Source organism: Perissodus microlepis, chromosome 18 (assembly GCF_051167445.1).
Source record: "Perissodus microlepis isolate ML-2025 ecotype Zambia chromosome 18, ASM5116744v1, whole genome shotgun sequence".
NCBI lineage: Eukaryota > Metazoa > Chordata > Actinopteri > Cichliformes > Cichlidae > Perissodus > Perissodus microlepis.
Genome location: NC_140478.1, coordinates 12,237,747 through 12,265,709, shown reverse-complemented (window position 1 = coordinate 12,265,709; position 27,963 = coordinate 12,237,747). Strand labels below are relative to the sequence as shown.

At 41.2% G+C, this 27,963-nt stretch overlaps 2 protein-coding genes across 5 annotated transcripts in view; both read right to left on the bottom strand.

The window, feature by feature from the left end:
- Positions 1-41: 41 nt before the first annotated feature.
- On the bottom strand, positions 42-11,732 carry rab3aa (RAB3A, member RAS oncogene family, a). Its single transcript, XM_084911632.1, has 5 exons — positions 11,615-11,732; positions 7,104-7,328; positions 5,385-5,503; positions 4,795-4,919; positions 42-3,210 (listed from the first exon to the last, which is right to left on the bottom strand). The coding sequence occupies exons 1-5, from the start codon at positions 11,615-11,617 to the stop codon at positions 3,020-3,022; spliced, it is 663 nt and encodes a 220-aa protein (XP_084767758.1). The 5' UTR covers positions 11,618-11,732; the 3' UTR covers positions 42-3,019.
- Positions 11,733-12,991: 1,259 nt separating this feature from the next.
- The window catches only part of pde4ca (phosphodiesterase 4C, cAMP-specific a), a 37,463-nt gene continuing 22,491 nt past the window's right edge, over positions 12,992-27,963 (bottom strand). For 3 of the 4 annotated variants that reach the window (XM_084911626.1, XM_084911623.1, XM_084911624.1), the window contains exons 2-16: positions 24,305-24,496; positions 23,524-23,568; positions 22,991-23,027; positions 22,274-22,347; positions 22,127-22,179; positions 21,583-21,695; positions 18,791-18,884; positions 18,445-18,617; positions 18,242-18,340; positions 17,887-18,051; positions 17,694-17,793; positions 17,404-17,558; positions 17,179-17,301; positions 16,906-17,088; positions 12,992-16,527 (exon numbers count right to left, since the gene is read on the bottom strand). In XM_084911626.1, coding sequence (XP_084767752.1) covers positions 16,033-16,527; positions 16,906-17,088; positions 17,179-17,301; positions 17,404-17,558; positions 17,694-17,793; positions 17,887-18,051; positions 18,242-18,340; positions 18,445-18,617; positions 18,791-18,884; positions 21,583-21,695; positions 22,127-22,179; positions 22,274-22,347; positions 22,991-23,027; positions 23,524-23,568; positions 24,305-24,496 — 2,101 coding nt within the window. In that variant the 3' untranslated portion in view covers positions 12,992-16,032. The remainder of the gene's footprint in view (positions 16,528-16,905; positions 17,089-17,178; positions 17,302-17,403; positions 17,559-17,693; positions 17,794-17,886; positions 18,052-18,241; positions 18,341-18,444; positions 18,618-18,790; positions 18,885-21,582; positions 21,696-22,126; positions 22,180-22,273; positions 22,348-22,990; positions 23,028-23,523; positions 23,569-24,304; positions 24,497-27,963) is intronic. The other variant, XM_084911625.1, reaches the window with a different exon arrangement.

Genomic DNA, 27,963 nt, shown 5'->3' with positions numbered 1-27,963 from the left:
TCACCCACACTTTGGGAGAGGTTGTTGAATCCACACAGAACTCCAGCTTTGAGAAGTTTTTTATTGATTCCTTATTTTTAGTAAACCTGGCATTACACAGTTACAGCACAATTCACATTCCTAATGCCTGACGGGCAGAAAGTTCCTATTTACACAGGTTATATGTAACAGGGTGAGGAAAGAGGAGGAGGAGGAGGAGCAGGAGCAGGACGGCTGGACGGGAGGATGTGTTTTCCTAAGTTATTAGCAAGTTTACAGCTGCAGCAAGATACACTAAGCAAAATTTAAAAAAAAAAAAAAAAAAAAGGACAAATGTGGTAAGAATCACTTTTTAATCAAGTGTTCAGCATATTCACTTTATTCCCAAAACACTTTTGATGTTTGGAGCTGCTGCACAGAGTAGAAAAACTACCAGACAGGTTTGATAGCACAAGTCCAACAAGCAATGTTTTTGGCTTTAAACACATCATCAAGACCCTCTTTATAGAAACTGTACATTCAAACGCCCGAGTACAGTGCTCAAAAACTTTCAGCGAGGCTTCACTGTGCTGACGATGGTCAAAAAAACAAAACAAAAACAAAACTGTTCTATGCTCAGCCTAGCCTTAAAAGTTACATAACTGATATCAAAAGACAAACAAACTTCCCACCAAAGTCATGTGGACATGAGCAGAGGTTTTACACTGGAATGTTTAACTTTCCTCTCGAGGAATCATCTTAAGCTTTGTACACTGTGCACTGTAAACACACTGTCATCTAAAAGCTGGGACAGTTTAGCGATTGAATACCACTGAACATCTCTTAAAAAGTTGAGTGCAGAACGCAATGCATAATCTAGGAAGAATACTACAAATAAATTAAGTTATAAATAATACAAAATAAATAATTCATGTGATGAAGCTATGTCTTCGCATGCCTCAGCATATGTCTGAATGCATGACTTACAGGTTTGTACTAAATACACAAGCGAACAAATCCCTTAACTTGAGCCTCACAGAAAGAAAGGGAGAAATAAGAGTCACAATTTAACATGCTCAAAAACATCATACTCTGTCAAAAATAAATACGTAAAGACATAAATATCATCTACAAAGACATAAGAGGCTTCCTGGATATGGCAGGACTGTGCTGCACCAATGCTCACACTGAATCACATGCCTTTCTAGTGAGTGCACGTTGCACATTGTACGCATTGAATGAAAGTAATACAATGTGCAGAGGGCTGTGGGCTTAACATCTGAAACCTTTAGCCCCACCGGGTACCTCCAAGTATCTTAACTGCATGATAGGTGGGATTTCAAATCAGACAACAGCTCATACAGATAACCATCCAGTCAACCAGAATCCATTAAAAACATCAACGACATGCACCTCTTACTACGGCACAGGAATGAATCCAATATCCAAAATCATTCTCACTTTAATATATTATATATGCATTTCACCTTTAAAACATTTATACACTCTTCAGTTAGCGAAATAGATCCTGTATCCTTTTATTTTGTCCTATGTGTTAAAAAGCAGCAGTAACAAAAAAGGTTAAAAAAAAAAAAAGAGGCTCTGTTGCTTTTTTTAAACGCCGCATTAACATACTCTCTGAGTCTGCTAATAAACATTTGTTTAAAATTTCTGAGACAGGCCTCAAAGTAATTATATATCTACACTCATAGAATAAAGAAATGCACTTCTATTACTACCACTTATTTTCAAAGTTAACATATTTCATAACAAAACTAAAACTGACACACTGTATGCCTATGAAAAGTTTGCACCCAGGTGTTTCCAGTGTTGTAATGGTGAAGTGGTAAAGACTTGGTAGGAGAACAATAGGCTCCTGATTCTCTGTCATGGTGCTGAGTATAAGCCGGCCGAGAGTTATTACAGAACAGTAAGAAGTTGACACATGTGCACACTATCTTAAGTCATGGGCTTCTTTGTTGTACAACCACGGTTCCTATGGTGGCATGCGCATCTTCTACATTAGTCAGCTATACCTGACCATATGATCAAATTCAGAAATGCCTATACCTGCATCTTTTAAGGTGGAATGCACAGGTTCTCTTAAGCGATGTACGAATTTCAACCAGATTAAGCTTCCTGTTAATCTTTTGGATGCAAAATGTTATCAAAGTAAATGAGTCATACCTTTTCTGTTGACTTTTGTTTTGTTATGAACTACATTGCCCCTTGGGGATAAATAAAGTCTTTCTGATTCTGATCTGATTTAGTATAAAATCTCCCTAAACAACAGGAGCAGTGCATTTTTAGACTCCATGAGCATAGATGTCTTGATTGGTTGAGTGTTATGCACAACTTGCTATTTTTCCACTAATCCCCTAAATTAAAGAGAGAAACAAGCTCTCAAACAACCCTGTAAGGACACCAAACTAAAACACAACTATGACAAGATGATTTCACATGCTCAAAACCACACCTGACCAATTCAAAAACAAAAAAAAAACATCAACCAACACAGCAACAAACATATTTTCAGTGGAAATAAATGTCGAAGAATTGCCAAATGATTGGTATCTATTTAGGTCTGAGGCATTGGTGCTGAATGGGAGTGGAGGCTGGAGGAGAATACTGCTCCTTCACAACCTTTTAGAGTTCAACCCAATCACAGACACATTAAAAATAAGGAATGATGTAGTCTTAGCCTGACTGGCCTTTTGCAGTTCTGTTATAGTGCGTGTGCAGCTATTGAAGACTTTTTACGATGGTAACCATGTTAAATGTTCTTTACCCCTCTGACCAAATATGCATAATCTCATAATTTCTGTACTACTGACAACAAAAACTTTAAGAACACCACATCTTTGGGGGGAACTGGCTGATGTGGACAGTAGTTGTGGTGTAGTGAGAGGGGTGGAGAACTGAAGAGCCATCTTACGTCTGTCTCTATGTATGGCAGTTTCTGTGTGTGGTATGAAAACAAACAAAAAGAAAGCAAAACTCAAAAAAAAAAACCTAACAAGGTGTGTGGATCTCATGACAGCAGACGTGTGTGTAGCTGTGTTCAACAAGCACAATCCTGATGGGACCTCTGAGGCTGCTCGCTGAGCTGTGGCCCCTGTTTAGCTCCGGTGATGGTGGGGTCGTTGTTATCCAGACTCTCTGCCATCCTCTCACAGATGATGTCCACGAGCCGCTCGAATGTCTGCTTCACGTTAATGTTGTCTTTAGCGCTTGCTTCAAAGAACTCGAAACCTGGAAGAAGGGGTGACAGAGACAGATGCGCTGTGGTTACACTTATTGTTTCAATGTGCAGCTTATCCTCTTAAGTGATCTCATCGTGGCAAGACATATCAAGACTAGTCAGGCAGGCAGCTCAAGTCTGATGACATTTTCCTTTATATCAGAAGACTGAAGAGATTTTAAAACCTGTCTCCCTTTGACTGGTGGTCTGAGATTGAACCAAATAGTGTAAGAGTATAAAAAACATCCTTCTCAAAGCTGCAGCTACTTAGCTTCTTTGTGCATTTCCATGTTTGTAATTTCTTAAGTTCTGATGATCTGATCTCTGTTAAACTATCAGCAGATATCTTGTGTAAGGCTCATGTTAGCAGTTCACTTTTGCTTAATTGCCTTTAATTTAGAGTTACAGTACTGTGCACAAGTCTTCAGCCACCCCTCATTTCTTTATGTTTTGCAAGGATAGTGGGAAACATGCAAAAATACACAGAAAAAAGTATATAAAAAGGCAAAAAACAGAGTTCTCCAGGCTTCTTGAAGGACATTCAGAGCTTATCTTTGGATGTTGGCTGCTTTTGTTCTGTTATCTGTCAAGATGATCCCACAATGCTTCAGTATTTTTGAGGTCTGGGCTCTGGGGAGGTCAATCAATGACCAACGGTGTACTTGTTCTTGTGTATTTTGGCACACCATGGCATTTTATAACATGTTTTCCTTCCTTAAGAATGGCTTCTTGACAGCTACCCTTCCATTGAGACTATTTCTGATGAGGCTTTAATAAAAGGCAGCTCGATCAACTGGAAGGTCAGGTGCATCTCTTAAGTCCTGTGTCAGGTCTGTGTTGATTTTCCTATTTTTAACAACATAATCAAGGATATGATTTACCTGCTGCAGACATTTTAGGCCTGCTACATCTTCTTTGGTCCTCCACTTGTCCAGTTTTCTCAAAACATTTTTTGACACACTGAACATCACCTTGTTGGTGGAAAAAAACTATTTTATGTCTGTCAAACTGGCAGTTTTCATAGATTCAGCTAAATAAATGGTGACAAATGATGTGTTTCTGCAACAGCCTGCTAGTAACAAAGGGCCTGTCCAAAGAAAAACTCAGAAAGCCTTGAGAACTGTTGTTCAAGAGCACTCTAAACATTATAAGCAAGTCTGGCTCCTTGTATAAACAAGTGAGGAGTGGCTCAAGACTTTTGCACAGCACTGTATTATACTACTACTCTTACAACCTCTCATCCCACTAAAAACATTACATCTGTAATGTTTTATGATGGCTGTGATGAAGGCCACAAGCCCAAACACACATCAAACAATAACATTTCTCTGTAAGAGCTGCTGCAGCTTTAACGTTCTCCAAACATCAGTTTCACACACAAATGAAAGGATGCAGTGCAGCAAAGCTGAAGACGACATTAAACAGATATTAAGCATTAAGTTTGCTCCTATAACGACAGCCTCACAAACAAACAGTCTAATCAAAACCTTCTCCATCGGAATAAACGTAAATATTCCTGGAAACGGGAGATAAACACCCAGAGTGATACAACACCAGACACAGTGTCCAGTTTTCATTCTGACCAAATGACTTACCCAGCTGTTCTGACAGCTGCCGGCCCCTCTCTGCAGCCACCACTCGCTCATCTTCCATATCGCACTTGTTCCCCACCAACAGGACCTGAGCGTTGTCCCACGAGTATGTCTTGATCTGGGTCGACCTGTTTGCAAAAACAGGATGGTGTAATGTTCTGACTCACGGAATCTAACAAGCATTTTTTTGACATTAAAGCAATTTAATCAGAAAATATTTTGACACATCCCTTCAACACAGAACTGTGTGGATCTGAGAAGAAAACTATCTAACATACGATCTGCTGCGTTTCTTTCTCGTTCAGCAGTGACATACACTTCTTCCATCTGTGTTGCAAACACGGAGTTAGAAAAACCAACGGTTATTTTTAACATCACTGTTGTTCCCTGCATTTGTTTGCTGATTTCAATAATGACCTACTGTAGTCTAATACATCATTAGACTATCTCCATGTAGTGGAACCACAGCTGTACATCTCAGAAATTTAGATGGAGGATACGCAAACTCAAAAGGAAAGCTGGGCGAAATTAAGAGACAACAAGATTGCAGCTTAATGAGTCACCACTCTCACAGACAATCAGCCGTCCCTCACCAGTCTTGCACAGCGTTGAAGGATTCCTCATTGGTAATGTCATACATGAGGATGAAGCCCATGGCACCCCTGTAGTAGGCTGTGGTGATTGTCCTGTAGCGCTCCTGCCCAGCAGTGTCCTACATTCAGAGACATTTTTGAGAATATGCAGGATTATTGTGAGCAGAGGACAAAGAACACTGATGAGGCACCTGCAATGGATTTGTGGCTGTGCAAGAGTCTCCACACTCCCATGAGCATTACACATTCTTGTGGTGTTTCATGTAATGAGTACTTGGTTCCAGTGTCAGGCTTTATGGCTCGTATTAAGTACCCTTCAAGGGTTTACACAACAAATAAAAGGCACAGAAGAGGCCAGTTCTGGTACTGATTAGCGACACACGATAAGACAGACTCCACTGTCACTAATACGATGGGCAGGAAAAATCTGTATTTTAATAAGCAATAAGGTAAAAGGGAAATTCATGATAACATCTAATTTGTTTGCCAGTTTGAAAAGCTGGAGGAATTCATGTTTAGTGTTAGCTGGCAACATTCTCAAAATGGATTTATCATTTTGCACATTTCAAACAAAGTATCAAGCTGCATGTGAGGCTGTTTCTTATCCCCGTTTTTACATCACTGTGAGGTTTATTTCAGTTTCAGTTAAAGACATGTTATAGTTCAGGGATCCACGAGCATGCTAGGATCTGATTGGATCAGGCAGTGAGTGTGAGCTGCCGCTCAGGTGTCAACGTTCTCTTAATTATAGTGAAACTGCACAATGATGAACCAACTATGTGTGAGGCCTTCAGGCGGACTTCAAACAAGTATAATAAGTACGCTTACGGTAAGTGCTGTCTCCATCTGTCCATGAGTATAATTAGTCAGATAAATAGACTTCCTTTAACTTTGAGAGACTGGATTTGCAATCTGCTGTTGTTTTATATAGAATAACAATCATGTAAAAATATAATGAGTGCAAGTGTGTGCAGCAGTCATATGGACTTAAACCACTAAAATAAATAAATAAATAATCATAAACATGCACGCACTGCAGGCTGCATTTGGTTAAATTTAATTAGCTCTCCAGCTGTCCAACTCCACTGCAGCATAAGAAAATCTTGATTTCAGTTTGAACATTTAAAAATTACGTAATGTAGTGGAACTTATATTATAGTGCCTACTGCAAGTCTCACTCACCCTATCACGCATACATTCATAACTCAGTTCAATTCGATTTTATATACATGTACAGCTCCAAACCATAACAACAATAGAAAAACCCAACAATCAAACTACATCCTATGAGCAAGCGCTTGGTGATAGCGCAAAAGAAAAGCTCCCTTTTACTAGGAAGACCTTGTGGTTCAGCTTCTTGCTCAAGGATACTTCATTACATGGAATGGAGAAGCTGGGGAGCAATCAGTGACTGGCAGACACCTTACACCAGTTACCCTCTCATTTCCCAATTATTTTCCCACATTTATCATTTTAAACCCAAAGATCTGCTTTGGTAACCACTACACCATCTGTACCTACAATCTCACCTCCTGAAGTTTCACAAGGAGCTACAGCGGTATGTCTGATACAGGTTATTACGTCAAAATGGGATTGTAGGAGATAGTAAGAACTTATAAAATTTGCTTTTATTTTCCATCAAACACTGACAGGAGTTAATTAAGTGTGTTCCATAAAGACATACAAGTACTATTTTTGTGCTATTAGTTACATTCTCACCCATATCTGAAGCTTTATCCTCTTGTCATTCCTGTAGATGGTCTTGACCTTAAAGTCGATGCCCACAGTGCTGACAAAGGCTGGCGTGAATGAGTCATCTGCATAGCGGAAAAGGAAGGAAGTCTTTCCTACGCTGCTGTTGCCAATGATGAGGATTTTAAACATGTAATCAAAGTTTTGGTCCGTAGACTCCTTCTGCCCGTATGTGGCATTTGCAGACGCCATCTACGCAAGGACAAGGATAAGTAAGTTATACAGAACAAGAGCTTGAGGAAACAGCGTGCAATGTTACTTTGCATGAAACAGCAGAAACACGTTACAGTATGCACAGTACAACAACTTAAAATACTGCAAACTACATTTGTGCAACCTGAAAAAACGTATTTGTTCTATTTACTTCCAGCAAATTTGCAGGCCATGTAGTCATGACAATAACTCCTTAATTAAATAAACAATTCCTCTGCTGGTGGCTGAGAAACTTTATGGTTGGTGCAGTACACATCAGAACATTTTTCCACCCATTATTCCCTGAGCCAGCAGATCAGAGCTTTACTAACCCACAAAAAGCCAGTTTAATTGCTTTATATACTCCTAGAATTATCTACAAGAGTAGAAAATCATTTATTAGTACATTTATTTTGCATTATATTTACTGTAAATCTATATCAGAAAACTAATTAGTAACTATATATATTTTTTGTAGTGAAATAAATACTGTGTCCACTCTTTAGACCAGGAGTGTCAAACATAATGCCTGGCCCTTTGGATGGCTTTCAAAATTGTGAAGCCGGATATAAATTCAAGACTTTTAACTGTATTTTCACAAGTTTTACAGCTTTTTCTACAAATAAAGAGGTCTCCCAGGGTCATTCATACTACACCAAAGCAATGAAGTTATAGATTTCTGTAGTTTTACAAGTTAACTTCTTATAATTTAAGCTCAAAGAGTCACACTGGCAGATTTCTTTCATTTACTATAGCAGCATTTCTTTCTCATGCAGAAAAACTGAAGCATACTTCTGAAACGGTGCTTCTTTTTCTTATACAGGGAGTGCAGAATTATTAGGCAAGTTGTATTTTTGAGGAATAATTTTATTATTGAACAACAACCATGTTCTCAATGAACCCAAAAAACTCATTAATATCAAAGCTGAATGTTTTTGGAAGTAGTTTTTAGTTTGTTTTTAGTTTTAGCTATTTTAGGGGGATATCTGTGTGTGCAGGTGACTATTACTGTGCATAATTATTAGGCAACTTAACAAAAAACAAATATATACCCATTTCAATTATTTATTTTTACCTATGAAACAAATATAACATCTCCACATTCACAAATATACATTTCTGACATTCAAAAACAAAACAAAAACAAATCAGCGACCAATATAGCCACCTTTCTTTGCAAGGACACTCAAAAGCCTGCCATCCATGGATTCTGTCAGTGTTTTGATCTGTTCACCATCAACATTGCGTGCAGCAGCAACCACAGCCTCCCAGACACTGTTCAGAGAGGTGTACTGTTTTCCCTCCTTGTAAATCTCACATTTGATGATGGACCACAGGTTCTCAATGGGGTTCAGATCAGGTGAACAAGGAGGCCATGTCATTAGTTTTTCTTCTTTTATACCCTTTCTTGCCAGCCACGCTGTGGAGTACTTGGACGCGTGTGATGGAGCATTGTCCTGCATGAAAATCATGTTTTTCTTGAAGGATGCAGACTTCTTCCTGTACCACTGCTTGAAGAAGGTGTCTTCCAGAAACTGGCAGTAGGACTGGGAGTTGAGCTTGACTCCATCCTCAACCCGAAAAGGCCCCACAAGCTCATCTTTGATGATACCAGCCCAAACCAGTACTCCACCTCCACCTTGCTGGCGTCTGAGTCGGACTGGAGCTCTCTGCCCTTTACCAATCCAGCCACGAGCCCATCCATCTGGCCCATCAAGACTCACTCTCATTTCATCAGTCCATAAAACCTTAGAAAAACCAGTCTTGAGATATTTCTTGGCCCAGTCTTGACGTTTCAGCTTGTGTGTCTTGTTCAGTGGTGGTCGTCTTTCAGCCTTTCTTACCTTGGCCATGTCTCTGAGTATTGCACACCTTGTGCTTTTGGGCACTCCAGTGATGTTGCAGCTCTGAAATATGGCCAAACTGGTGGCAAGTGGCATCTTGGCAGCTGCACGCTTGACTTTTCTCAGTTCATGGGCAGTTATTTTGCGCCTTGGTTTTTCCACACGCTTCTTGCGACCCTGTTGACTATTTTGAATGAAACGCTTGATTGTTCGATGATCACGCTTCAGAAGCTTTGCAATTTTGAGACTGCTGCATCCCTCTGCAAGATATCTCACTATTTTTGACTTTTCTGAGCCTGTCAAGTCCTTCTTTTGACCCATTTTGCCAAAGGAAAGGACGTTGCCTAATAATTATGCACACCTGATATACGGTGTTGATGTCATTAGACCACACCCCTTCTCATTACAGAGATGCACATCACCTAATATGCTTAATTGGTAGTAGGCTTTCGAGCCTATACAGCTTGGAGTAAGACAACATGCATGAAGAGGATGATGTGGACAAAATACTCACTTGCCTAATAATTCTGCACTCCCTGTATTAACATATCTGATTATATTAGCATATCTCTTTCTGTACACTGAGAGAAAGACACATTTCATTGCCCACATAAAAGCGAGCTGTATGTGGCCTCTGATGTAAAATGAGTTTGACATCCATGCTTTAGACTCTGTCCTGCAAGCTGTAGGTACTGTTGCTTGAAAGAGAAAGAGGAGAGTTTCTACCAGCCTTCAGCAAAATTTAGTAGAAATCTGTCAAATTGAAATATGCTGGCACATTAAAGAGCTTTTACTTTATTTTTTTCATTCAGATCACTGCGTAAAAGAAACCCTTAAACTATCTGATTAGATGGTCTGGTGAAAGACTTCTGATGGTATTAAAATGTGAAAATACTGACTGCAAGAAAAACTACAAATTAGTGAGGATTCAGGTGAACTCAGCTGATGGAAACACTGGGCCAAACAGGTCAGCAGCAGGCCAATCAACATGGCCAGCAAGCACTTCCATAAAACTACTGTTCTGTTGAATCCTGTTGAACATGTTGAATTCTATAATTTTCATGCATTTTCCAGTTAGTCTTTAGGTGGTGAAATATTTCACAGTTTTCTGGCTAAATTTTAACCAGATCAAACAGACAGGAAAAGCATCAGAAGAAAACTACAGACGCACAGAAAAGCCAAATCAATCTATATTACCCACAAACATCCTTTGAAGCCTCTTTTTTTCTAAACCAATATTTGTCTGAGTAAGGAAGTCAACAACTCAAAGGCACAGAGCTCTGAAATGCATGTACCACACAGAGATCAACTCTATTGCAGAAAGTACCTGAGCTCTGAAAATAATATGATGCAACAATTACGGCATCATGAACTCAATAAGATGTGCCTCATTTCATCGCATGCTGACATCTCTTGTGTATCAAGTGAGCCTTACAGCAGACAAATATGTTCTGAAAAGGAAATATATAAATATATAGCCATAAACTTGTGTAAGTTTCCAGCACTACAAGGGTGGTCTGATAGAGGGTATTACTGCAATCTTACATGAGATCATAACTAAAAACAGCCTCATGCATACCCCTGATAATGGCATTACGGTCTGTTGCATGAGATTTTAAGCTACCGCCTTGGATGTATCAGGACAGGAATAAAAACTGATGCCGTTTCGCTCAGATGCTGCGTCACATCCAGCCAAAAACAGATCAGAGACACGAGCGTTTCTACGTCATATCAACACAGGTTGGATAAGAAATGCACGCCTCCACTCCACACAGATAAGAGGCCGGAAGTACTAGGGCTTAGCAGGCTAAGCGTCAGCTAAACTGACTACCCTTTCCCATCCAGGGAGGGCTGCGACCTGCGCGAAGCGCTTGGCTGTACAGCCAATTATGGATGCCCGTATGGTGGGCCAGAATGTGCTTCGTAGGGCATTGTATTTTGGAAACGGCCCAAACAGTAGTGCCCTCTCACATCACGTCGCTAATTTAAATGGCTTGAACCACACCACCAATTAACACCGGATCTTAGCTCCGCTGAGAATAAGCCAGAAATTGACAGGTTGGTTCACTTTAGCTAGAGGAATACATGGTAACACTATAACGGGCTTTCATGCACCTTAGCCGCTACGAAAGGTAACAAAGGGGATTAAAAGAAATTAACGCATTACGCTTAAAACGGAGGTGTTTCTACAAATAATCTGAATTCGGCTAGCATCGCTACCTTTAATGCTAACACAACAGCCACCGTTACTAGTATTTATATGTGGCAGCAGGGGCTAGCTAAGCATCCCAGCTATGTCAAATGAAGGTTACTCCTCTTAATTTACGGCTAAACACGCTATCAAAATCTCAGACTATATAACCGATTTATAACCCACATGCTTTCTGCTGCTACTGTCACACTTGACAAGGCCTAGAAATAACAAAAAACGCAGGGATTTACCATGAAATGTGTTTTCTCTTCGGCTTTACTGCAGCGGCTAGCCCTGCTTTGCACCTGCAGTAGCTCTTACGCTTCTTGATTGGCTGCCTCCGGCATAAGCAGTTGCTAAGTGTAAGAATGATTGGCATGAGACTTGACCAATCAGAGAAGAGAAAAGACTTCAACATTGCCAGAGTGACCATACAGCGCTGCATGCGTTTTCTTTCTTAAATTGGCCAAAAGAGAGGAGATGCTCTAATAAAACAAACTCGGAGAATTTGAGAGTTACATGAGAGTTAACATACATGCATAAACCATCCTGTAGCTTGATAAAGTTAAGTAAAACTCTAAGTACCACTGGGTATTCTGTGTCTCGAACTGATTAAAGTTTGGTGCAGTACTTAGGTAGGATAAAATACAGAAATAAATATTCTTCTTACCACTCCTTGATGTATTGCATTGTGTTTCTTAAATTTTTTTATTACTACATTTTAATTGCAATGTATAATACATATTTTGCACTAATCTCCAAAACTCAGCATTCAGTTCAATACATTCAATTAAAATTTATTCAATTTAGCTTTATTTACATGACACCAAATCACAACAATAGTTATCTCGTGGCGCTTTATATTGTAAGGCAACAAACCTACAATAAAAGAGAGAAAACCACAACAACCAAACGACCCCCATGACCAAGCACTTGGTGACAGTGGGAATGAAAAACTTCCTTTTAACAGGAAGAAACCTTGAGCAGGACCAGGCTCCGTAGAAGAGAGTGAAGGGAGGCAGAACAAAAGACAGGTTGTGAAAGAAAGCTAGAGATGAATAATAATTAATGATAAATGCCAAGTGGTAGGGACTATCCAGGGTCACCTGATCCACACCCTAACCATAAACTTTATCATAAAGGAAAGTTTGAAGCCTTATATTAAAAGTCGAGAGGGTGTCTGTGAATCACCTAAATACATTACAAACTGGGAGCTGTTTCCACAGAAGAGGTACCTGAAATTGAAAGGTTTTGCCTCTCAAACTACTTTTAAATATATTAAGAAGTAAGCCAGCAGTCCAAAAGTGAAGTGCTCTGTCGGGGTGATAAGTTACTATAAGGTCTTTAAGATAAGATGTCTTTAAATACAACCATTTATCATCTTAATCTGTTATCCACTTAAGGTGACACGAGGCTGGAGCTTTCACAGAGCGAGATTCACCCTTTGGAAATTAGAACTGAAAATAAAATTAGCATTGAACAATGTTTGTCTGCAGTGTCACGTAGAAATGCATTCTCTTTGGAGCTACTTTTAAAAAAGCAGTAATCAATACTCATTTCCTTTAAGTGATAAATGCATTTTTATGACTTGCTTTTCTCATAAAAGGAGAAAACGGGACATCACAAAGTGAAGAGCTTTTCCTTTATTGGCAAGGCATAAAGTTCTAGTTGGACAGAGGGCTAACGCAGCCACAGTTAAACAGCAGAGTTGGATTGTCAAAGCTGCAGAGTTTCAGTTTATGACACACATTCATAAAAATCTCCACGCACAGAAATACTGGTCTTGGTTGGCTGTTGAGACTGTTCGACAACGTGACATCTTCATTAAGAGTCAAAGAGCTTTCAGATGAGCGCACGTACTCCGAGATCCTTTATGAACACGTGATGCGATCAAATCAGTGATGACAGAGGAAGACAGGCGATAGGGCGTGATCCAGAAAACCCAGACGGAAATCTGTCACTCAGCAATTTTTACACCAAGAGAAAAGTGAAAGTGAGTATTTGCTCATGTATAATGTTATATTAGAAAGGAAAAGGAAAAGTTTCTCACACATGAAGCTACGTGTGAGTATTAAAACCTTAGACTAAAAAAAAGCTACTTCTCTGTCACATCGTTGCTGACAGGTAATACAGAAGCAATAAATAAACTGTACACAAAGTACTGTGAGGAAAAAGAACACAATGAATTAGTGACACACAGAGAGACACACACTGACTCTTTGCATGTTGTGCTGGTTATAATGTTGTTAAATAGTCCTTTGGTGTTGAAGGCATCTTTGAGAGTTGAGTCGTCGGCTACAGAAAGGATTGCACATGTTTTACTCCAGCATGTCAGTGACCAGAAAAAAATCCCAAGTTAAAAATAAGGCTTCAAAAAAACCAAAAAAAGGAAGAAAGAAAGCTCAGTCACACATTTAAAACATAAGTTACACTGTTTCATGGTAATAAAAAAGTTTCTCGACAGGATGAGTTTGGTAAGTTCTCTGCATTACTTTCATAGTGTTTGAGCTAATGTCACGCATCTCAACAAAACACTTCTTTTGCACAGTCAATTAGTTCATTATAAAAAGGACCAAAGAAAAGAAAAGACAAGACAAGGAACTTCAGCCCTTCTGAGCGTCAATGGTCCAGCTCATCCAATTCAATTAAACTACCAGGCCGTCCGTCAACAGAAAAGTGCAGATGTGTGAGAGAACCGTACAAAGTGCTTTGAGTTTTTTTCTTCTTTTTAGCAAATACTTCAAAAAAAAAAGAAAGAAAAGAAAAAGAAAAAAATGAGAAAGAAAACTCATTCACCCAGACAACAAACACGTCACTGTTTTAAGACAATATCAGTTACTGTTACGGTTCGAACAGGAGTTCAGTGAGAGAGAGAGAGAAAAAAGAGCAGAGACACTGAGGTCAGATTGGCACACTGGGTGCTACAATCAACCAACTTTATCAGTCACTGATGGAAAGTAGCCAGTGGCAAAATGGAAATTACAGTACGGGTTGTGTCATGCTTGCTTGGCACTTGTTTTGTCATTGACTACCGGCGTGTCCCTGTGGAGAGCAAAGTACTGATCAATGAGAGGGGAAAAAAGAGGGGAGATTCAGGCACAGGGAACTGGCTCTTTGTAACCTCCTGGGTTTTTACAGTTACAGCGATGCTAACATCTGTCATTACAACCTCATCAAGACACTGCCCTCATTAGTGCAGTAATCTATGCTAGTGGATGTTACCAAAAACACTATTTCAGTAGGTAGATGCTGTGTAGTAAGAATAATGGAACTCTAATAGCTTAATGTACTCTTAACTCTACTGTGACACTGAGTTTTTTTGTTTTTTCTTTTTATGTTTTTTTTTCTTTCTTTTTCATGATGTCTGTGCTAGTTAGTGTTTCTCAGTCAAAAGCCTCCAATGAGTTCATGTTTTGGCTCGAGCCCTTAAAAACAGACAAAAATGAAGGCTACCTATGAACAAAACTGCAAAGTGCTAAAACTTGAAGGCAAACTGATAAAATGGGCGCCAAACATCAAATCAAATAAAAATAATCCAAACAATAAAGCAACAAAAACAGAAAAATAACCGACATTTTTTTGGGTAGTCCTACAGTTAAATATGTTTTCAATGTAAGAAATTGCAAATCATTTACCACAGTACCAGAACTTTAGTTCCACATGTGGACACTGGGAGGCACCATAAGCACAGCCCACATCGCTCTGGATGTAACTCCTAGAGCGCCTAACGCTACACTGACCCTGGCTCAGTTTTGTTGCTGACTATATCTCATTAAGATTATTAAAAATGGAAATAATACATCTGAAAACATGAAAAATAATATGCGGTGCCAGCTCAGTCGTTATAATCATTAAAGCAACTTGCCTGCTGAGTACAATTAAATCGGCTGTGCAACACCAGCTGAAAGGAGTGCTACTGCATGTATACAAACACAGTGATAGAGTCACTTCAAATATCTGCTACATTTAAGGTGTCTTGCAAAAAAAAAAAATCCTTCATAGCTCTTCTTTTTGTGCTATGAATTTGCTTACACTTCTTTCAAGTTTGCTGTTAGCTGTAGCTTCAATTTACTATGTGTGAATCTAAATAACAGACAACTGAATTTAAAAAAGAAAAACTTACTAAAAATTAAAAACCAAAAAAACCCCAAAAGGCAGACAAACCAGCATTTGCAAGTTTGGCAAGAAGTCTTAAAATACTTTGTTGTGTTTTCGCAGTCATTCATCACTTCCTCGCTTCTTTCACGCAAAAAAAATACTCCGTTAGAGGAAGACACGTCTGTCTTTAGTCGTAGCGGACTTTAGGCTAGCTGGTAGAAAAGCATGTATTTTTCTAACTTCTTATTGTCTCTGTGGAACTTCAGCCACAATTTGTCTGAGTGAGAGACACAGATTTCCTGTCCTTACTGGAACAGCGACTGGGCCTATCTGTCTCTCTCCAGTGCAAGTGACTGCTGTGTAAAACTGCAGACTTTCTCAGTCCTCCCCCACAGCCTCCCGCACTCCCGTACTCCCCACCTTGAGTCCTGCTCTTAAACCCCATCTGCAGAAAAACAGAGGTGGTGGCGTTTGCTCGAAGTGGAAGGTGGGGTGTGACAGAGGGTGAGGCACTGAAATCAAGAATAATTAAACGAAAGAAAGTCGAAAGAGTCGAAACTATTGACTGGTGCTATGTGCCAATTCGAAAGCGTGGAACCCCAGAGACGCCTTCATCTGTTTCTCTTTCTTCTGCCATATCTTTCTCCGAGTCTAAAGAAAACGTCCTGCCCGAGTCACTTGTAAGCATTTTGGGAAGCCTTCGAGATGCAGGAGAGGCCGAATCGGATCTGTAGATTTCATGCCTCCTGCTGCTGCTGTGGCCCTCCTCTTCCTCAGGTGGACTCTCTGTGTCAGACTCCCCCTCTTCTTCTAAGGTCAGCTTAAACTGAAACTTGTCAGCAGAAGCAGACCCGCTACCCCGACCATGTGCCGAAGCTTCCCCTGCAAAGGCATCTTCCTCCTCCTCCTCCTGGCCCTCTGGGTGAGGTGATGGGCTGTGGGGGATCATGCTCTGATACCACTCTCTGTTATCCTCCAGCGTGTCCAGGATGTCCTGCGCATCAGGGTGCACCAGGTCGGCCCATGTTTCCCACAGAGGATGAACGATGTAGTCGATGAAACCCACCTGAAAGAGAAAGCAATGTTTAAGACTGCGAATAACAAACTCAGCAGTAATGCTTTGACTTAATCAAAGAACTCCATCTTTCCGTGAGCGGTTTTGTATCCGAACTAGTTTTCTTCCTGACGTCTACATCCATCAACCACAGGAAGCATGAAGCTAGATACGGCTAATTTTTACAGGCTGTCTCCCTATCATTAACCATCATAAAATGTATTTTGAGGACCACTTCAGTGCCTTTTAGTTCCATTATATAAAAGAGAAGGGATCTCCAAAACCACCTCACAACAGAACAATCTAAATCTAGGCTGACGAACGGCACCAAGAGGAAAAATACATGAATTTGATTTTGAGGCTAAGCTCGCGGTTTAGGTTATTCCCCACCTGGTTCTTTTCTACTGAAGCATTGTGCTTGTCGCACATGGGGCTGATCTCCATGCCTTTCTCTCTCTCTCTGTCTCCCTGTGTGAAGAACTCCACCATGATGCGGTCTGTCCACTGGCGGTACAGCTCGAGAGGTTTGGTCGGGTTACTCAGGTCTGCACAGTGTACCATGTTCTGAAGAACCTGCAGTGGCAAATTAAACAGGTGTTGTCACATGTCAAATATATAGATTAGATTAGATTGATTCTATCTTTGTATAAAAAGAGTTCTCACCTGTATGCGATCTGAATAGTTGTCTAAAAGCAGGACTCCCAGGCTGGTGACTTTCTTAGTCTCCACCATGGTCTTCAGGTCTGCTAACAGGTTCATGTGTTTGGACATATCTGTGGCGAGCACCTGCAAGAACAACAATCACATTAAACAGAAGTCACTGGGGAAAAAGAAGGCTTAAGCTGAGATAGAGCTACTGCACGTCTACGATCTTAATGGTCCACTCACCATGTCGATGACCATTTTGCGAAGCGACTGACGCTGCTTTTTGTTGAGATTCTGAAAAATGTCACAGTTGTCTTCCTGCAGAAGCTTAAAGCCTACAGCCAGGTGGTGATTCTCTAGCACTGACAAGTCATTGTACATCAGGGCCAGCTCTGAGTCTGAAGACAAAAAGGCATAAAAAACTTCAGCACTCTGAATGTAAAATAAATCATGATCTCGTCAGCTACATAGCTAAATACACTCAGCACCCACACACATTCAGATAATCCCTGCAGAGCTACGAGCAAACTCACTGGTGTTGATGAGAAACTGATTGGAAACTCCGGGGTGATCCACATCGTGGATGGCGCTGGCGAACAGCGCAGCGAGGATCTCCAGATCAGTAAACACAGCCTTGGATGACACACAAAGAGAGACAGTTAGTTTTGTGTGTATGCGTGCGTGTACGTGAGGGCATCAACCTGGACTGTGTATTTGAGCGATTACCTCCAGTGCAGGTGTGGACAGCAGCACGTGTGTTGATTGGACCACGTCTGCAGCATGGATGTTGTTGTGGTAGGCCACATCAGCATGATAGTGGTCCTCCAAAGTCATCGTGAAGGTAATGAAAGTATCCACTGGAATCTTAAAGGACTTCAGCAGCTCACGTTCCTGCAACAGCAGAGGAGAGGATGGCTCATCCAAGGTAAAGATAAATGACTGATTACAAATTGTTTGCTAAGTCATTGCTTCATTGACTTCATTGACTTAAGTAAATTCATTATGCACTTGTTTGCTGTGCCGTGTTTGAGGCTATAAAGTACAGGAGCCATACAGGACGCTGTGTGCTGTGATGTGGTACCTGGAAAATGGTGTACATGGTGACTGTCAGTGGGCGATTCCCAGAATACTCAGAGACCTTAAAGATGTCAATACCCCATCGATTTATATCCTCAAGTTCCTGTCAGTGAGAAAGTATAAATACGTATATTAAACAACATTCAGTATGCGGAAGGAAATAGAGAATTAGCCTCAGGGAAATAACAAATGAACTAGTCCTCACACCTTAGCTAGGAGTCCTTCCTGGCTAGCATTGACCCCAAATCGAGGAATGGTTGAAGGAGCGAGGCTGGGACTGTGGGTGGCCTTCTTCACACCGCTGATCTGGGACATAGGACGCTTTTTCTTGTCTTTCTCCTTGGTCGGGGGAGACATGATGTCCATGTCATGTTGTTTCTCTGCCAGTAAAAGTCATCCAGTTAACAGTGATGAAAACAGAAATGCACCACTAACACTAACTTTCCTGCTGTCATGCATTTCAACTACTCCTGTCTGAGCACTGTCCTGTGATTTACATGCATATCTACATGTATGTGCAGCAGTGTGTAGCGTACAAAGACGGCATATTTACCCAGAAAGGTGCTGGAGATGAATTCAGACACCTGGTTCCCTGAACGGCTGGTTTCTGACAGCTGGCTGAGCTCTCGGTTCAGCATCCTCTTGAACTGAGGACAAACACATGCAAGCATCAATGAGCTTGATCAAACACTCTGTTTGCTAAACTGTGGACAGACTAGGTCGGATCAACTCAGACGCCTGCTGGAACAACAGTTATCTCTTAACAACAACGTAGAAAAGAAACACTTTACAAGCAAATCACTCTCTCTCAAAACCTGCAAAAGGTTCAGTCAAATACAAGGTAGCAGATGCCACAGATCATACTGACATAAGACGTGTTGAGTCTCAGAGAAAGTCAGAAAACAAGCAACACGTGAACCTCAGGGAGTCTCCTACCCTCCCACCCAGTTCATCCCTCTCCTCCCCTCTCCTCACCTGAATGAACATCAACGAGATGGAGATGAAACAAGTCACTTCTGGCATTTCAGCGTAAAGTCAAGCATGGGAGCAAAAATAAAACGAGTGAGCTCTCAGGTTTAACACGCCTGTTCGACAGAGCTGCCTGTCTCGGAAAAATCCACCAGTGAGTGCTGCAGAAGCTTTGATTATAAGTCTGTGGAAGAACAGGAGAATCGAAGCATATGTATGTGGGAATGCTGCTGGATGCCAGGATGCAAGGCAGAGAAGGCAGACTCTCCCCGACTCTCCCTCATTCACTCAGTTACTGCCTGCTCACTATGTGTGTAAACAGAGGGAGAATGGGGTACTCTAATCTCCACCTCCTTTCAAAAATGCCTAAGAATAGCAGCCAATCAGACACCCGCTGCAGCAGCGTGTAGCGAAACAGAGAGCCGTCATTGGCCACGAGACATACACAGTAGGCAGGGCAGAGTGAGGTTGTGAGACACACCATGTGCACCAAGTTTGAAGGTATGAAGGAAAAGCTTTGAATGGATGGGGAGGAGGGTTCATTCTTGTAGCCAAAAATAAAAATAGTACATCACGCACCACAGAGACTTGGGTGCCCTGACCATTAACACAATCAGAGGAACAAAAGACAAAATGCTTTGACAAAGAAATGCTTAAAGCGGGCTCCAAAAGTTCACTCACAGCTAAATCGTGCTCAGAAGCAGATAGAAAATATTAAAGGATAATTACAGTGGCCTTAATGTTAAGCTGATTTATTCACTTTTATACAAAATTCAAACTTGGTAGTAATTACCATCAGAGGAGGAAAAAAATGCCTATGCAGCATGTAAAAAGCTCTTTCTTAAATACCCTACTCACATATAAATAACTCAGTGATTAAAAGAGGTTGCACGATTCCTCAAAGACCCTTTCTAGGGTCAGTAAAGATCCAGTTTAACAAAGCGGTTCGATGAGGTCGTCAGGGATGCAGAAACATTGTTCACTTCAGCCTCCCATGCACCTGTCTTTGTTCCCAAGGGCCGGCATGGATAATTCTTCCCCAGTGACTGAAGCAGCTCATTGACTGATCTGCAGCAATTGTGGGGGCTGGGGAGAGGAGTGGGCGTGGGAGGGGGGGTGCCTCCAGCGAAACTCCCCTCCGCTGCCACATGAGTGTGTGACGTGTGGAATGGTGTATGCATGAAGCAGGAAGCAGGCGCGGTATGTGATAGGTTAATAATGTATTTCAGATTTATGTGATGAGAAGAGGTCTGCTTCCTTATGTTTGGACGCTTCTATGAAGTGGGTGTTTGTGAGTGCTGATCGGAGAGGAGAGGGATGGATGGAGGAAGCATGCACGGTGAGGATTCCATTTCATCCAGTGCAACATCTCTCCCACTCCCACTACTCATTCACATGTTTCTGCATATGATTCAGGGAAAAAGGTGTGTCCCTGTTTCTAGTCCCTATCTGCATGCCGGGAATCATCCTATGCATGTAAGCTTCTTCCATCTGCGGACAGATGGGGGCTTCTATTCATATTTTCATGATGGATTCTTTGTGTTAATGAGCTTTCAGCTTGGTTAAAGCATCGGTGATGGTAATTGTATTTACGGCAGGCCACACACAATCCTTGGGTTTAGTGTCGTATTTGGGGCCTTTTCTAATTTGGGCAGGAAAAAAGCACAGCCAAAGAATACATCCATTCATAAAGCACGAAAATGAACATGCCTCATGTACTGTCTATATTATCCATTCTAAAAAGAAATCGGATGCATTTCATTTCAAAAAGGGGAAATGACAACAGTAAGCTGGAAGAAAATGACCGCACGGCTGCAGATTGAGCACCTTTCCCAGCGGTGAGGTCTAAAAATAGACATATACAGGAATAACGGCATAATCAGCCCCCAAGGTTTGTTCTTTGGTGCTTTCTATACCAAAAGCCCTCCAAAATATACAAGGACAGTCCAATAAGCTTCCAACTTGCAATTAGAGCAGGACCAGAGGACCCTGTCTTCAAAACTCCATCTCTCTGACCCTCATACGTCTTTTAAGCAACTACAGCAGATGTTTAAGCTCCCAACCTTGCACTTAATCCATTTTCTACAACTGCAAGATTTTTCATTGGACCATGTCATGTCCATCATGTGGAAAACCTGTTGGTTACGTATCCACCGTGTTCTGAATATCCCACACATACCACAGTTTTCCACAAAATATTCAAACAGGCTTCACTCGTGTGTGTGTGTGTGTGTGTGTGTGTGTGTGTGTGTGTGTGTGTGAAATGTCTGAAAGAGCAACAAACTTTCATCCAGTCTTTCAGTTGCCTAGATTACCAGCTTCTAAATGTCTAACCCAGCAGGCTGTTGGTAGTGTGTTAGTGTTTTGTTAAAGTACCTTGTTGGAAGCCATCTCACTGACAGAGTGTCGGGTTTTCAGCGTCTCTAGTTGCTCCAGACACCAGTCCAGCTCATCTAGAGTCTCTATGGCCAGCTGCTGGTGAGGCTCCTCTGTATGTATATCACACACACACATATATATATATTAAATTTATATTATATTTTCTATATTTGAGAAGGAAAGTATTTCCCTCTCAAATATTGAGCTGCATTTTGTTTCATAGTAATTGTATCCATGGGATGAGGATACAAGTGACTTACAATAAGCATTAAAAAATCATCATTACAGGCACATGGCTGGAATACTTGCCCACCACTGGATTTCATGTGTTGGTGAACAACATTCGCTTACTAATTAAACAGCTGTGATGTGTTTCCAGTAACCCAGATTTCCCAATTCACAGATTTAATCGTGTTAATATCTTTGCCATCTGTGTGTGTTTGTGTGTGTGTGTGTGTGTGTTTTGTTTGTTTGTTTGTTTTTTAACCAGCGTGTATTTTGGGCTAATAAGTAAATATCTCATTCCAAAGCCGCTACCAACCTGCGAGGCTGGTCTTGCACATGGATGGTGGGTTGCTGCCTGAAGATCGTGTTCTGTAGACAGAGACCATCCAAAGTGAGCATATTAAAGACACAAGGTGTGGTGGTGAAAAACCAAAAAGACTTAGGAAGTCTCCAAAACGCCTACTTGCTGGCCGTGCGATCTTGCTGGCCGGTTATGACGGCAAAGTTACTTCGGACTGTCCTCAGGCTGGCGAGGACCTACGAGAGGAACAAAGGAATGAATGTACGAGTTCATCAAATGACGCATTTGTAATGTGATGAAGTGTAGCTTTAAATGCTCATAAAAGCTTCCACTTTCATTGAACAAGAGCTTCTCAACACAAATCACTGACTATCATTTGATACTGTGGCTCTCCACTCTTGGCAGATGTGCTACCCAAAGGCATCCCCCACTCCCTTTCTGATGTTTTCATAGCATCACTGACACTCCTCTAGGTCACGTCTGCCACTGCATCTGTCACCAAACACTGACTCAGCATGAGGAGAAAGCCCACAGAGTATCAGATGTCCAGACTTGATCCATGCATGAGCCTTATCTGCCACCATGCATATCTGAAACAGCATGATCCAGCAGTATTGGATTCTCAGCTCCTTTCACTGTGTAAAGTGAGCACAGGAGTGACGCACATCCCACGCAAGAGCTAGGCAACACCAGCGGGATGCTGATCCTGTCGCAGGGCCAACATGATCCTGAGGGGATGTTCCGGTAGAGCACTAAAGCCCAGTCTCATACCATCTGGAGGCTGTTTTTTTTTTCTTTTCTTAATTTGCCCATCTGCCAAATTTTCAAATAACACAATAAGTAAAACAGGCTGACTGGAAAAGATTTCAGAGGACTCACCTGTGCAAACGGTGTGACTATCATGTCTTCTGTATGTCTGCAGAAAAGACACACAAGAGGAAAAAAGCATGAAAAAACACAAAATACTGAGAAGCTCAACTATAAATCCCTAAACTGTGATACCAAAGAGTGATAAAAAGAAACCTTCCTCGTATCTATTATAGTTTATTCTAATTTATTAAAGACATGCACTGCATCTAGTGAGGCCGGTGAGGAAACAGTCTGGGTGAGGTGGAAAGGGTGGGCGACACGTTATGAACAGTTAAATATGAGTAAATAAAAACAAAAATGTGTTATTATACTTGACTCCGCTCTGATTAAGCGTCGCATGCAAGAACAAACAAAACAGAACGGGGTGTTTTAGAGAGCCTGACAGGGGTCACAAGAGAGGTTTTTGATATTTAGTCATCGGGAAAAAGGAGGGAAATGATCATGAAGCCATCCAGAGGGAATGCAGAAGAGGCCTTCAGGGGACAGAGCCAGTGTGGGTTTATTTTCGCCCTAATTTATTTTGTTTATCATGTTCTTCTCACCGAGATGACAACCAGTTGACTTCCCAATGCTTCAAGCTTTCTTCCCTTTAAAAACAGATAGGCAAGAGGTTGAAGAGATCTGTGACTGCTTCAATTACAAAACTGAATCTTTCTTTCTTTTTTTTTAGATAGCATGAAATCTATAATGTCTTGCTTGGGGATGTAACTGAGACACACAGAAAAACAAACAAAATATTCCTTTCTTTAGAATCCCAGTGGAATAGATTTGACATTCAGGCACTTTGTGATGGGAAAACAGCTGCAAGCAATACATAGCATGTCCTAATAAAGTCTTTGAGAAAGCTCAATCTTCTCAAGGTGGACCTTTCTTAACAGTCCTCCTCACTCTATGAAAAACAAGTAAAAAAGTTAAACTGCGTGACCATTTGGCTTCAGAACTCAAACTGCAAACAGGTAAGGGAGCCAGCACGTAAATCAAGGCACAAAACTGCTTCTCCAGCCCGGAAACCTCTGAGCTCAAACAGATAGAGAAGAACAGAAAAGCAGAAATGCAAATATGATCCATGTGATCCTAGTGGTATCCCTTTAGGATAAAAAGCACAGCATCAGGAATGGCTGTTGATACTTTGAAAACTTTTACCTGTGTTTTTCAGATGTAAAAAGCTCTTTTTTTACTTTTAGAGAACTTGATATCAACAGATTACTACATTTAAAGCAACAAGATTCCTAGGCGGGGTATTGGATTTATCCAAAGGGATTGTTTTAGGCCCCTCTCAATACATAGAGACAGAGGATTAACAGTTTCAACTGGTGGACTTACAGGTCACTGGCAGTGGAGGAGTTTCTGGAGGGACCTTTGGGTGAAAGGTCAAAGTCGGAGTCAGAGCGGTAGAGGAAAGATTCCCTCCGCTGGCTGTGAGGGAAATTGGTCGGTCGGGCCAGACTGGAGTTAGGGCTGGCCTGAGGGTCCAGTGGGCTGCGTCCCACAGACAATCCATTCTCCACATCAAAACTAAGAAGACATAAATGCAAAGAGAATTTATTAAGGTTAGATGGCTTAAGAGGCTATTTAGGAATTTACCAGCTTGTAGATTTGGTCAGGAAAGGAAATAGAAGAAATGAATCCATCCAAACTGTCCATGCTTCCTGGAAAGCTTGTTTTTCCATTCTTAGACACACAGTGCCATAAAATATCTCCCACAGAATATCTGCAATGTGTGCATTCATGTGTACAACAGCTGGTGTGTATGAATATATCCCTGAGTCTGTCACACAAATACAGTTCAGCACTTTGTGACTGTTTACAGCATCAGGCAGGAGCAACCGAAAACCAGCTGTCAACAGCGTTATTGGAAATACACCGAGTGGCTGGTCAAGTGGGTCAGCATGCACTGAGGTGAGAAAATGAGCTCCATTAAGAGCTGCAGGCAGTATAAATGCAACAGCCATAAAATAAAAAGAATAAGGGAGAATAAATGTGGGAATAAGCATTTCCCTTCAGACCAAACTGACAGACAAACTTTTTACAAACTTCTAGTTACAAGTTAACCAGACTGCTGCTCCTCTGGTGCCAATAACATGGACACAGTTAGTAAAAGATGGAATATTCATATCTAAAACATCGCTACAGACCTTATAAGGACTTCTATCACACAAGCTTTCAATCTGATATTGTCCTTTCTTGAAGAGGAAATAGTGTAACATAGAAGTAAAGACCACAATAAGAACTCAAAATTCAAATTTAGAAGGGTGACAAAAAGGATAAGACATTGTGATATATATGAGCTCAGCTCACAGCTCAGGAAGTAAGCTAAAATCAGCACCACAATTCAAGCCGAGCAACAATGGTGGATAAGAAAACACATCCAAGTCGGACTGAGACCAAAATGAGGAGGTGATGAGATCCAAAGAGGAAGAATGCCTCTCAGCACTGGTGGCTGCATGCAATGCTATAGCTGATTTATAAATAGGATAACTAACCGCTAAAATCCATTAAGTGTGTTATTAGAGTGATCCAAAAAAGAGCAGCTGATGGGCAGGATGGACCCATTTTTCAATATTAATATATTTAACATTAAAAGATATTATAGCATTTGAAACAGCGAATCAAGCGAAACCTGGGGCTGTCAGGCAGCCAGCCTGGACGTACTTGAACTCCACAGCTACACAATCATCATGCAGAGAAACAGTAAAGGCATGAAATGTGTTTAGATAATGTGATGCTCTCGTGATACAAGTATGTGTATGTGTCCGCGTGTACATACAGATGAATCTGACTGTGAGCGAACAGCAGAGATAAAAATAGCAGCACAGTACTGACGTGGGTTACACGAGAGAGGCGAGTCTAAGAATAGCACAGCGTCAGGTGATGAGGAGTTCCTCCTGAAAAACACCGTCTGACTACAGAGGAAAACAACAAACGAAGGCACGGCAAGGTCCTTCTTCACAGTCTAGGCATGTTTCTCCTGTGATCTACATTTCTACTCTCCCACAGCGTTGCTCTGAGCCTCGGAGACTTTCGGCCAGCAGCTCCGTTTGGCAACGCATCTCCTTTTGCTAAACAGTGTCAGGAGCTCCAGAATAGAAATCCACACTTTAGTAAAACAACCATTAGCAGAACATGAAGGATTTTGCAAGGGCAGATGCTGAGACACACTTGATCCCTTTCAAATAAACAGAACAGGGAAACCAATATTTCAAAATAAAAATCTCATGGCGTAGGTATGGGTTCCAAAGTGTTAGAGAATAATAACACACAAACCCTAAATGTCAGTGATACGATTACCACAAAATCAGATTCTTGTGCAGCTGTGTGGGGTCTAGAGTGTAACAAAATGCACACATTGAAAGACGTTAACAACTGCCATGTCGCATATATACTCACTGTACACTGTGCTGCATACAGCAGTTGATGCTCGGTTTAAACGTTCGACTTCAAAGTGACCATGGCTACACGCCTACCTGCACCAAGTTGTTGCCATTCGACTGGCAGATGTTTCCATTAACAAACAGTTGAAGAGGTGTAGCTAACAAAGAGGTCAGTGGGTGCACAGTATAGAAGGTGGGGAGTAATAATGTGTTTTTCACATGGTCAACAGATTTTGACATTTGACACAACCTGAGCAAAACCACAACTATCTGCTGGCCCCATGAATGACTACCTTTTACTCCAATCCATGAGCGATTGACCAACTTTGGCATTTGCAGAGTTGTGCTGCTACAATCCAGCCTTTACAGTTGCATGAAAACACTGCATTCATTCCTCTCAATCCTGCTCCGTTCTGCAGTACTCTCCCCCCAAAGACGTTGGTGTGTTACTGGCTATTACATAACAGCTGATTTCCATGTGACAGATTCAGACACACTGACTGCATCACAGAAGTCCAGGGACTCAGATAATAAGGCCAAGAAAGTGCGAGTGACTAAAATGTCAGACAGTACAGTGGGACTGTGCCAGCGTGGCTGCTAGAGTGAGCGTGCACGAATGACAGACTGGCTGTGTGTGCAAGGGGTAAAAAAAACAACATAATTTTATGTGTAAATAATACAAACAATGAGTCCCAATGATGTACGCCTACAATGTGTGTATTTTAATCTCAAATTACTGAGGTGAGGAGATGGTCACGCTCTCCTCACCTTTTCATGTTTCCAGTTTAACCCATCTCTCTCATCGTATCTCTGTATTAATGCTGCTCTCCTCGCGCGCTCTGATTATGAATCTGTTTGTATTTCCACACGTCTCTGTCTGTGCAGCTAAATTTAACCTCCGTTCGCATGCGAATCCAGAAAGGCAACACTGCAGCTAAAAATAACCTTCAGGTAGAATTCAGAGCCCTCCTCTCTCTCTTTCGCTCTCTGTTTGCCATCTCCGCCTCACAGAGCAGCAGATTCTTCCCTCCATTCATGAATATTTATGGAGGAGTTTCTATTTGAAGCCAATACCGAGCTAAAATTAGACCGTGGATCAAAATACCGCCTACGCCATTCCCCCACTGCTTTTTTTTTTTTCACTTCCAGTTTTTCTCTCTTTATCTCTCGCTGAGCTGTCGTGAGCTCAGTGCAGGGAAGGGAATCCTGACTCACTCGTGACACTTCACTGCTCACCTAGTACTCCAGCACCCCAGCAGACAAAACACGTAGTATTTTTGCATTGTGAAATCACAATCTTCTAGTTGTGGTTTATACAGTTTTATAACAAATCCTTTAATTTATGTGGCAAAAAAAAAAAAGAAAAAAAGGGGGGGGGGGAAGTAGCTGTTACCATGGAAACAAGCGATGGAGATCTAAATAGGTGATAAAGTAAAACAATAACTCAAAAACACATGCTATTTTTGAAAAAAAATAGTTGTTGTTGAGGCTGTTAAGTTGTGAGTTACGGATTTTATAATTTTCTAAACAGCTGAATTGTGATATTTTATATTCGGAAAAAATGAAAAAAGCCGTTTACAGTGCAATCAGAATATTCCAGTATTTTCTGCA